The 12,492-nt window shown below is 34.0% G+C and overlaps 1 protein-coding gene across 4 annotated transcripts in view; it reads right to left on the reverse strand.

Annotated features, from left to right (window-relative positions):
- Positions 1-4,426: 4,426 nt before the first annotated feature.
- The window catches only part of LOC117394948 (transcription factor AP-2-alpha), a 15,698-nt gene continuing 7,632 nt past the window's right edge, over positions 4,427-12,492 (reverse strand). For all 4 annotated transcript variants that reach the window (XM_033993717.3, XM_033993716.3, XM_033993715.3 and 1 more), the window contains exons 3-7: positions 11,326-11,377; positions 9,089-9,320; positions 8,549-8,667; positions 7,166-7,307; positions 4,427-5,868 (exon numbers count right to left, since the gene is read on the reverse strand). In XM_033993717.3, the coding sequence (XP_033849608.1) occupies positions 5,583-5,868; positions 7,166-7,307; positions 8,549-8,667; positions 9,089-9,320; positions 11,326-11,377 (831 nt within the window). In that variant the 3' untranslated portion in view covers positions 4,427-5,582. The remainder of the gene's footprint in view (positions 5,869-7,165; positions 7,308-8,548; positions 8,668-9,088; positions 9,321-11,325; positions 11,378-12,492) is intronic.

Below are 12,492 nucleotides of genomic sequence, written 5' to 3' on the forward strand. Positions count from 1 at the left end.
GTGGATTCTCCCATACCCCAGGTAATCACAAATGATTTGATGATGTCATTGACCTTTTCCAATATGTGGAATCATGTCAGTGAGGAATGATGTGGTCAGCCAAGGGGCTAAAGACCATGGAGAAGTAGATGTTAGAGCCGGTGATAATTAGGCCCTTTGTTGAATCACTTAAATGGAATCACGCATTATTTTTTTTACTGCATTACATGACGTGCATTAGTTTAACTAATTAGTAACATGAATATAACATCTAAATGGTGAGCCACGCACATTTTGAATATGAAGCTCCAAGCATGTTGCTATGCAAAGACTCCCATGGATACAAAGGACATTATTATTCTGAGTGTTATACTTTTCTGTGTGTTGGTATACAAAATGAATTAATTAACTTTTTTTTTTCATTAAAACATCCTGCACATACAACGGCCTATTCCTCCTATAGTGAAACCACCAAGGTCTCATCAGCTGTGAAGATACAGATAGGGGCTAGTAGTTACTACATTCTTGAGAGATTCAGACATTCAATAATTCTTTTTTAAAGGACACATATCTACTTTTAAATCAAAAGATAATGAAATATAAAAGGTATGTAAAACTCTTAAGGATAATTTGTATAATGTACCAAGACAGATTCATTTCGATTACTGACATTATAAATGAATTACCTGTGTGCACTGTACAGGTTTGAGGGCTAGCTGTTTCTAGCAGACTGCAGACATTTCTCAACCTGCAATTATCAGTCTTGCAACATTTCGGAAACAAACCCATATAGGCTACTGAATATTGTTTCTTTGACAGTTTATTGCTCTAAAGGAGTAACTCGTTATTCACACTTGATCAGACGAAAACATAAAACTAAAACAGATTTAAAGCAGGTCTGCTTTAAACTGTACTCATTTACAAAAAAAAAGTTCCAGTTTCTAATAATAAGATTCTTCAGTACAGTGACCATATTGGTTAACCACAGCACGTTCAGTTACTCCCTTTACAGTCTGAAGTTAAACGAACTGCACCTGGCGCTACACAAAAAATGTCGACTTTTATGGTAATGAGCAAGAAATGTATTATTACCCTTAACATATTTCAGAAGGAGGTAATCTTCAAATAGTTTATATAGTTCCAGTCCAATTAACTCGAACAAACAAACACAAACAAATAAACAGATCAACAAATACATCTATAAATAAATTAGGTCAACATTTCGAGTAAAACAAAGAGGCAATAGATCTGATCAGTTGAAAAATGATTAGAACATTGTAAAGAGATTACGTAACAATTAGTTCAATAAAATTTAATGCATTGACTTATAACATTTACCTCCACACTAAACGCGGTATTCCAAGCTTATAGTTTAAGCAGCTTTTTATTTTCGTTTTATATACATAAAGTGAAAACGTACAACACCACAGCCGTTACCGCGTCTAAACCTTAAACGAATACACAAATCGAAACCGATGCAGTTCGTCCACCACTACTTCCTCCGCTCAGCAAACGTATGCACTCTTAAAAATTACGGCGTGACCCTCTACTAGTTGTGAAGAACGCTGATATAAAAACAAGGTACCCCTGTGGGAAGAGGTGCACCGAGCTCTTAACTATAAACGATGTTGCATCAAATCTTTAACCGAGATGAAGCAGATGTTGGCTCCACGCAGTCCTCTAACTTGATTATACTTTGGACACGTTAGGCAATTAGGCGAGCATTAGTGATTGATAATGACAATAATGAAGCCCTCCGCTTCCTCAGCAATGCTTTAGATAACAAAGCACATATTATAGTGGCGTTTTGTTTCGCCATTAAAGGTGTCTCTTTTTTTCTTTTCTTTTGTTGTATTTTGTGTGGGTGTCGGGGGGGGGAGGAGGTATAACTGTATTATGTATGCGTTACTTATTATTTTATTTATTTCGTATTAATTATGATCTATACATTAAATATTATTTCCAGGCTACCAGTAAATGTTGACATATCCTAAAATAATATTTGCCAGTCCAAAAATAATAATTTTGCAAAAATGTTATAGATGTAGGTTTATGTAGGCTCTAAAAACGAATGCATTTTCGTTTTTTAATAAATAGTCATATAAAACAGGAAAACGCAACCGTTAGAGTCGAATATTTATTTAATATTTAATGTATTTATTTATTTTGAACGTACCCCCAATCAACGTATGCACACGCCCATCTTTACCTGGGGTTTAAATATATATAAAGAGAAAGCTGATATTCATATGGGAGAAAATATTATGCCGATTACACATTATAAAATGGTTTACAGAAAATAATGCACTTCTGAACTGAAGTGGAATCAACTGTAATTGACTTATCTGAAACCAGGGGTTAAGGAGTGAATTAGCCAAGTAAAACGGGGTATTTCAAGCCACTGGCTTCTCAAATGTCAGATCCATTCTATTTAAAATATTTTTTCAGCTGTGGGGCATTACTATGGGAATAGCTGTTCCACCAGTAAAAGATCAAATTATGTTAATAGTCACAATTTCAGGAAAAATCTAATTGAAATTTCAAGTTAATACTATAATCAGAAACGTTCGACAGATTTGTTCTTAAAGTAATCAATATATGCAGCAATGTATTACTTTATTCCATAGATGTGTACATAATTTGCCTATTGGTTATTATTTTTGTATGTTTAAGTGGCTTTTGTCCTGCATAATAGTGCATTTGATCAAAATCTAAATATCCACTAAGCACTGATTTAATAATAATAATAATAATAATAATAATAATAATAATAATAATAAACATGTAGAATAAAGGGGCATTGTAGGTACATTTCTTAAACAAGTAAACTGTTCTAATTTATAATAAATTTGATTACACTTTATTCTAATGTATTTGGTAGCTTAGATGTTTTAATTGTGCTACAATCCTCTTAATATTTCACATCAATTAGTATTTAGCTTATTTTCTTTTGTATGTAAAAATTGTCATATTTGGCAAAATACCATGTATTAAACCATATTTGTAGTTGTGCTCTAAACAGATTTTAGGAGAAACACACATCTGCAAATCCTAATATGAATGAATGATATTTAATACGATTGTTTTCCTTTAAAATGACTATTTATGTTTTGCTATATAAAGAGCAGCCATGTATTGCTGTTTATGAATGCTATTGTGCCTGAGGTTAGGATCCCACACACAATCTGAGATGCAGCCAAGAAAAACAGCCCTGATAGACAATGCTTCACTTCACCTGCTACAACACTGTGCATTTCATTGAAGCCAAGAATATGTACAGTTAGGGTTCATTGACCTCATTACTTTAGAACAACTACTTTACAGTTAAGCAATCTCTCAGAAATAATAGATGACCATTCTGAAGAGATTTCTGCATATGACTCAATGGCCCACATTTCATATCACTGAAGTATTAGTTTACAAATTGACTTGCCACTGAAAATGAAATTCTAAATCCACCAACTCTAGTCTGCGTAAGTCAGTTAAGATTGATTTTAGAGTGCTTACCATCAATAGACAAAGTAAAAACTAAAAAGTGCTAATAACGCTTCAGTTCTCTTGATCAAGTTCATGTCAAAATATATTATGTAGTATTAATTCAATCTACAGCTTTTCATAAAAACCCTGCATTGGTTCCACAAAATGTTCACAGCATAAAACTATCCTGCTCAGGGTAAGACAACTGCTACACAGCCTTTAACACATAAAGCAATCAATTCACATTATGTATTTGTACATGCAGAAACTATTACGGGTAGGAAATGAGAGTACGACATGGTTAAATGAGAGAAAGAGAGAGAGAATTATTTTGCTTTTACATTTAAACAGTCAATAATGTGTTAATTACATCATAATAAACAGATAAATAATTGGATTGGACAGGTATTGTAATATAAAAGAAATACATGTAAAATGTTACCTTATGTAAGCCTATAATATGACTACTGTTTCATGCAAAAACAGTATAAACAATATTGAAGCGAAATACTTTTTCGTTGTTCTGTCTACAATATGGGAAATGCTGTTTTTGAAACTGGACGTTTATGTTTGCATATAAACGACAATATTAATTTGCAATCTCGAAAGTTACAATTTTGGATTGGAATACATCTTTTAATTTTAATATCCTTTTTATTTTAGGGCTGACGCTGCCTGTTCCATTCAACAAAAAAGATTCTTAAATATAAAGTACTTTGTTTTCTTGCGTCATTTGTCTCAGTGGAATACTTGAGTGATCCCTTTCTCTGAACTCCAAGTTGAAAGTAAGTTTTTATTATACTTGAGGGAAACAGTGGGTTCAGCTGCTTATTGCAAGGAGCAATTGTCAAGGGAGACTTAAACTCAATTACTGTAACCATACTGAATAAAAAATACTGCCAAGAACGAAAATACGCCCGGGTACAGACAGCCACTGAATAATAATAATAAAATAAAATAAAAATCGTCATAAAGTGTATCAAATATTTATTTATCTGGGCAACAAAGGGCTATGATACATTGACAGGCATGGAAACTATTGCCAGCACAGCTCTAAACAATACAGCTAAAACTGCTTCCAATTTAGACATTGGACATACAAGATATCAGGTGGTCCCAAACGTTTTGAAGTTCTTTGAACGAGAAAGGAATACTAAACTTTTTTTTTTCTAAAGACAATATCAATTTATTGCTTTGATGGTGCTTCAAGGGGAGGACAGTAGGGGCACGTTATTCTGCTTGGCACAACACACAAGGGTTTGTACAGAAACCACAAAACACTTCAATTTCTTGTCAGGGTCCAGCTTTTACTCTTTTAAATATAAACTTAATGTAATAATAATAATAATAATGATATATAGAGATAGAAAACTCTTTCAATGTAATTTGTTTACTTGCTTCAAAGTCGCCTCCACATGCTACAAGAGGGCTTAATTGATATATTCCAGAGAAAGACCCCCCATACCATTTTTTTCTAAGTACCATAAACCACATGAAGAACTAACTGAATATTTTAAACCCACTAACAGGAGGCAAACAAGATCACCAGATAAATAAAAAAAAAAGATTAAACAGACGCACCATATTTACAATTCCCATTAAATTACACATAAATAAATATATACATACTTGAACACTGATTCCCTTATATAACCGTGAACCGTGTAGAAATAGAAGTTCAAGTTGATCGCTTTACCTTAGAAGGGAAAGTCTACAACTGAAGTCATGACATGGAACTCTGTGATTTGTTTTCAAGTTTATTCACAATACTGATAAAAATTCATCCTCTTTACCTTCCGTTTATATGGCTACAATCTTAAATTGTGTTATATAAGGGTTGCTGTATTTCAGTCCGATGCAGCTCAATAAAAAAAAAAAAAAATCATAAAAAGTTCACAAAGTGGAGTGTGACGACTTTTCAGAAATGGCTCCATCATCCATTCCGTTTCATTCATTCATTCATTCTTTTTATTTGTTTCATTATTTCTCTTTTTTTGCTTCATTCCCTGGAGCTCCAAAGTTGGGTGGGGTAAAACAGTCTTGTAAAATTGTAAGAACAGGAACTGGCAAGTTGTAGTTTGGATCAATAATATTTATATATAATATTTATATTTAATAAAAATGAATCACTTTCTGTGTTTTTCATCTTTTTCTCCACTTTTGGTGCTGTCTGTGTGGCTGTTGGGGTTGTTGTTGAGATACATTTTGTCCATGGCTTTGATCGCCTCGGTAAGATAGTTCTGCAGAGCGGTGAGTGCAGCGCACATTGCTGGGGTCCCAAAGCCATGAGAAATGAGACTGAAGTGGGTCAAACAACTCTGGATGCCTGGCTCAAGAATTGGTTGCGGCCGGGAGTTCCCTAAGGGAGATCGGTCTTGAGACAGCAGGTCTGTGAATTCTTTGCAGATTTGTCTAAAATGAAGAAAGAAAATATATTTGTAAGGTGATCGGCATTCATCACAGGGTTCACTAATGCAAACAGTTTTATAAAGAAGTAAAATTATATTGCCACTAGTCAGTGTGCTGGCAGTAGGCTGACCATTATCTGATCAGACCTTGATAAAAGCTATGTATTTGCCGGTTTAAGCGTATTTACTTTTCACTGGCGATTGTTCCATTTTTATAATGTATGTTATGGATATTATTTATATTATTTTGTTACAAAATACAGATACATTCAAAATCCATTAGGTCTAATACGTGTGTGTGTGTGTGTATATATATATATATATATATATATATATATATATATATATATATATATTTTAATTAATCCCCCTTTGTTAAGAAGTTGCTAAAACCAAATTGTTGCATAACTTGTAACACAACAAAAAAATAAAAAAAATGTTGGCAACTGTTTTATGGGGGTTAAGCGCCACTGGCACCCGTAACACAAAAATGCAGCCTCTCCCTTTAAAACCATGTGTCAATATTATGAATGATCTATGACGTCGGTCTGTCACATGTTTTAATAAACTGAAGTGCGATAATGACGGAAACAATTTGATCGAATACAAATGCTTGTAAGTGCACAGAGGTGCTGTATTAACACCAGCAGAATACGGGAACCCCAGTTTCATGCAACAGTTGTGATGATGACCAAACGTTTGAGTACTGCCGTGTACCAATTAGCTTAAATTGAACAGTTGCATTCAAGAAATTTAGAACACGAAAAGCTCACAGAACACGTGTCAAGCTTAAACCAGTTTTCTTTGTGAACTCTAATAAACCTACATTTTAGTTTTGAGTCAACACAAACAGACTTTCTTTTCCCTCTGTTGGATCTTCTTTAGCAGCCGCAACTATCTCAAATATAATAGATTTTATTGTTTACCGTCAGGAGTTTAAGGATAATTTAATTGTGCATCAGATATCCTAGTTAGATGATGTGCTGATAGTATATCTTCAACCAAAGAAGCAGGCGCGGTAATTTGACGTTACCATTGTGAAAAAAACAGTAAATGTGGCGTGACTTTTGTATTAAAGCAGGGTCAGCTGTTGCAAGGTAAACTAAGTTAATTTCTCAAACTGACCATCTTAAAAATGTTTAAAGCAGAACGCTTAGAAATACTTGGGACTGTAATTAGGAAGTGTACTGCTGAGAAAATCTTGTAAATTGACCGCTGTAGCCGGCCCACAGTAATCACATACCAGTTTTCAGACACATTTTCTCTTTTCTATCGTTTTCAATAACAGCAAAACGACTTACTTTGTTGCCAGCAGCATGTTTTTTCTTTGGACTTGTTCATTTGGGTCGGAATGTTGACGGTTTACATATTCTGCTACTGCCTTGGACGGGAATTCGGTCTCACATACATAACCAAAATCCCTCGCAAGATGCACGGCTTCTCCTGAAGGAAAGGGGAAAGGGTTTGTACATTGAATACAGTTATTCTACATACTGATATTGCAGACAAACATAGATTAATAAACATTTCTGCTTATCACAGAAATGTAGATCTAAATTGCACACGAAGCAGAGCCTGTATTCATAGTACCTGCTCAATTTGAAAGAAATAATACTGTGTAATTTATTTTACGCACAAAACTAGAACTTGGGTTCATTTCATGAAATTAATATTTAAACCAGTCGACAATTAGTATGTCAAGAGATCATTATGTTAATACGATCTAGTTTATTGTAATATGTACATGACGTAAAATACCATGTTAAGTATTGATCATTCATCGCCGATAAAAAAACAAAAACAAATATTTACTAGATGTACTGGAGCGTCAAGTTCTTATAAAAGCAATGTATTAAGGCTATATAGAAATCTGTTCACTCTTAAATGTTTAAATGTTCAGGTAATTCCATTAAGGCTGTCTGTTTCGTTGATTTTCAAGTCTTTGGTTTTAATTTCCGGAACCAGTTGGGTTTTAGCAGGGCTTCCTGCTATTAGCTACGACTCCGGAAGAACGCATGCGCCAATTTGGGCTTCAAAGCTCCAGCCCAGTAAACTTGTTTCAATAAAATGGAGCGGATCATAAACAATAACAGCTACTCCAAAAACCAACTGTCCTGTCTAACTAACTGACTGCTTTTATTTTTCTCTTATCTGACAGCAGCATCACGCATTCCTTCACGTTCATAAAATATTGTATACATAATTAAAAGTTAAATAAATATTGTATTTAAAATCAGAAAATACAGTGTTCACCTTTCAGTCACTTGAGCAGTCAACACAACATGCCACTAAAAGTACAAATGAAAGTTGAACTGGTGAAAGGCATGTAGACTGTATGTAACTTGTTCGCCATGTAAGATTAAGAGACTTACGAGAAAAGGCAGCAAGAGCTATGGGATGCTAATTATCTTCTAATTAATGCCAATTTTTCAATTCACGGCACACGATCGACCATCTTAATTGATCTCATGTCTTCTAAAGAGAATATTCAAAACGACATTACTTCCCGAAATCATATACAGCTGCTGCTTTCTTTGTCCAACCAGCTAAATACCACAAATAAATCTACATAATGTACTTCCTTGTCAGTAATGATGTAATATTTGCTATTTTTAAATATGCATTACTACTTTCAACTTTCAAAATAACTTCTACAGAAAGATGTGTTAAGTAATTGAACTTACCTTCTACTAGTGACGTCAGCAATGTAACATTTGCTGCCTTACGTCTACCTGCTGGCAGGTTTAATCCGATTTTGTCCAATTTTTCTCTTAAAGACCTCCCTCCATTTTTAGATTTTGCTCTGTAAAATTAAACTCGGTTAAAATCGGACTATTTATACTCAAAAACGGTTGGCCATTCTTAAACGGTTTATATCAAGTTTATACATAAGATGCCAATGTCAAGACAATACCATGTTTGGGTCTACAGGAAAACATATGTATCAATGTACCTCTGCAACTACGTAACGTAAGTAATTTTCATCATGTGGATATACTAAATTAAATCCGAGTAGCTAAATATACTTATAACAATACAATGTGTGTGTGTGTTTTTGTTTGATAATCTCTGTTTCTGTTGGGTTTATTATAATAAAACATGTAAAAAGATCATACATGGGTGTAACCATCGGTTACTTCATGAGAAATGCTATAGTTCACACATATAAACTGTACTGCTCTTTATTAACATCCCCAAGGTATTCTTCCACGTTTGGCTCTTACCTCCTCAGCACTCCTCCCAACAGAGAGGCGTTGAGGCACTCAGGCGGTGAGAGACGTCTCTGCACTTCCGCCACCGTGACCTTGTACTTTGATGTTGAACTGAGAAGAGACAGGCGACCCGGAACTGAACAGAACACTTCGTTGGGGTTTACAACGCCGCCAAAGAGACCGTCCTTGTTGATTGGGACAGCAGAGACCGCATTACTGTTGTTCTTGGACAGAGACACAGGGCCTGCAATTCAATTAGGATCCAGTTAGAAACACATTCACTATGAGTAAAAACAAAGAGCGTCAGCCTGAGCTGCACTGCAGTTGAGAGACGAGGATCCGGAAAACAGGAAGTGGGAATACAGCAGCTACTGCATACACCAGGACTGTGATCATTATATTATCGGTTTAACCAGTTAGACCAAAAAATATGTAGGCCTGTTTAAACAAAAAACAACTTCCAAAAAAAAAAAAAAAGAAAGGCATATGAACCCCCAAACAGTTCCACAACCATGATCTCAAATTTGTTTTCCTTGTGATAAACCTAAAATACAAACATAATCTGTTCTATAGAATAGAACCACAACTGAGTCGACACAGTGTTGTTGTTGTTGTTTTTTTTCTTTCGTTGAGCACATGACGTTTTAAAGAAATGCAATTAATGTGTATCTACCAATGGCACTTAAGGGTATTGTATACTACCCATAGGCTAAAGAAACGTTTTACATAGAACCATTAATTACTAAACATTTGTGTTATTTTGTTTGAGTCAAATGTACATCTACTATGAGGAATTTTCAAAAAGATGCGATGTTATAATAGCCTTTTTGTGAGCTACAATAAACACAGCCGAATCGAACAACTAGGCATAACACATTATTAATTATTAGTATTTTGTCGCATCTGCTTATATTAGTTTAATGGCAAAATAATAATTAAGCAAAATGTTGTTTAAGATGCACTTTCCTCCAGATGTGTATAACTTGTTTAAAGTAAACACTGACAGAAACCACACCGTCGCCAAATGAACCCAGATTCTAGCCTGTGTATGGGGACCTGAGATCCAAGCCCTCAAACAACAAAAACAAAAAGCCTACTGGGAAACATACAATTCACTTTTTTTTTTTTTTTCAGGTCAGGGCTTTTTTTATGTTTGCTTAAACTAATATATCCACGTTATACAGTGCATTTAACAATACTTCAATATTTTCCTATTATTTATTATTATTATTATTATTATTATTATTATTATTATTATTATTATTATTATTATTATTATTATTATTATTATAGTAGTAGTAGTAGTCGAAGTCGTATTACTAGTATAAATTGAGGGGTTTAAGATTAGGGACTATCTATGGATAGTCTAAAACAAAGGGACTATCAGTTTTGGATAGATCGCTTGTGACATTAATAGCTCAGGGGAGGCTAATAGAGACAATGGGAGTTAAACGAACTCTTGAGATTACTAATATAAGAGCCAATTATCATGTCTACGTGGAAAGAGCATCTCTTAAGATGTATCCCCTGCACATCTAATGTGACTTGACAAAGGCTCCACTAGCAGAAAGATGAAACTTTAAACCTGATCATGACATCTCTAAGCGCAACACCACTAAAACACTTTACCATACACAGCAAATACAGACCCATGTATCTGTTGTATACTACAGAGTTTACATTAACACCCCACACTACAACAAAAATATATTTTGGAATAGTTTGTTTCTGCAACCAAGCAAATTCACATACATTACAAATAGCCTATAGTCAAACCCCACCCTTAATAAATAATACAAAATAAAGAAAATAAAACATTACAGTCACTGATATAAATCAGAATTCGTCCACTATTGGAATCCAATGTACAAAATCTGGAAGCAATAACAAAATGCAGAGTACGCAAGAGACTTGGGTATGAAAAATATATTAAATGTCACCATGTATTCAACACCTTCAAAAACCTATACATTCCGACACTAAATAAATGGGAAGTTACCAATATCTAGTGTTATCAACAGCTGTTACATGACTTTGTCAATATTATTAGAATAAATATTCTGAGCACTGACGTTAATAATGGGAAGATAATAAACTATTTCTAGAAAAAAATAAAAGCATAGAATAAAAATTGCCTTCTTGTCTACCATTTCAAGCTTCAACTGTAAGACAAGAGTGCACAATGTAAGCCTCGCGAATGATCTACAGCCTGTAGAAACACGTTTGGTATTTTGAAGGAAATTGCTTACCTTTCTTAATTACGGTTTGGTCTGGGATGTTAATGCCTTGATCCTCAACATGCTGTAACATCATTACAAAAAAAAAAAATACTGTTAAAGGGGTTGATGCAGCAATGATTTAAAAAATATCACTTTAGTTATTGTTTTGCGAGTCCTTGTTACACATAACCCAATATATACACGTCAAATATTTATTGTAATAAAATTAAGGGGAAAAAAAGCCAAATTGTGATTGTATCTGTATACAGCGCCGAGATGAATAATAAAAAATCTGTTTTCGATAACTTTTATTTTTTGTTATTGTTTTAATAAAAAATAAAAAAAAGTACACCTTTGAATAAAATGAATTATTTTCTACATATCAGCACTGATTGGTGATTCTTGGTGCAGCTTTTACGCCGTTAAAGAGTACAAATGAAGTCGTGCCTTCTAATACAAAAATTGACAGGAAATCTAATATCTGACAATATTTACAAATTAGCAACCAAAAGGTGAACTTGTGTATTATGCAGTCCTGTAGTACCTTAAAAATCACTGTAACGTTATGTACTCTCCTGGATCTTGAATAAGAACACAACATTTTCCATTTTGCCTTGAATTTATGTCCCTGCTAATTGTGCCTGATGTCAATGATTCCGGGTGGATTGTACTAACTTGCTTTATTACAGGTTTTATTATACTCCACGCTCACATCTGCAACTTGCCCAAAGTGCTTTTGAATCTGGGCATAATTGAACTGAGAAATGTTCAAAAATGACCGCCACAGCTCTGTGCCTAAAATTACATAAGGCACCACGTTTCCTTCATCGTTTGATATAATTGTACATAATAACAGCACAATAGCATTTCATACTGGTCTGTTTGAAATTAAGATTCTGTATTTTTAGGAAATGAATAATTGATATAGTTTTTTTTTGGGGAGTATAATTTGCTGATCACCATTACCGCTATATGTTCCGTTGAGTAAATTGTAGCCGCGGGTATTCCATTCGGAAGAGAATAAACTACACAATGGGTATTAATTTGTAAATGATGCAGCTCAAGCTTTTATAGTATTTTACAACTAATACATTTTCATTTAAATTATTTAAATGTGTACGTATCAAAATAGACGACTCCGTTAACTTGCAGAAGTAATGTAACACATAATATGTGCGAGTTTCTTGCATAATAAAT

Source organism: Acipenser ruthenus, chromosome 3 (genome assembly GCF_902713425.1).
Source record: "Acipenser ruthenus chromosome 3, fAciRut3.2 maternal haplotype, whole genome shotgun sequence".
In the NCBI taxonomy this organism is placed as follows: Eukaryota; Metazoa; Chordata; class Actinopteri; order Acipenseriformes; family Acipenseridae; genus Acipenser; species Acipenser ruthenus.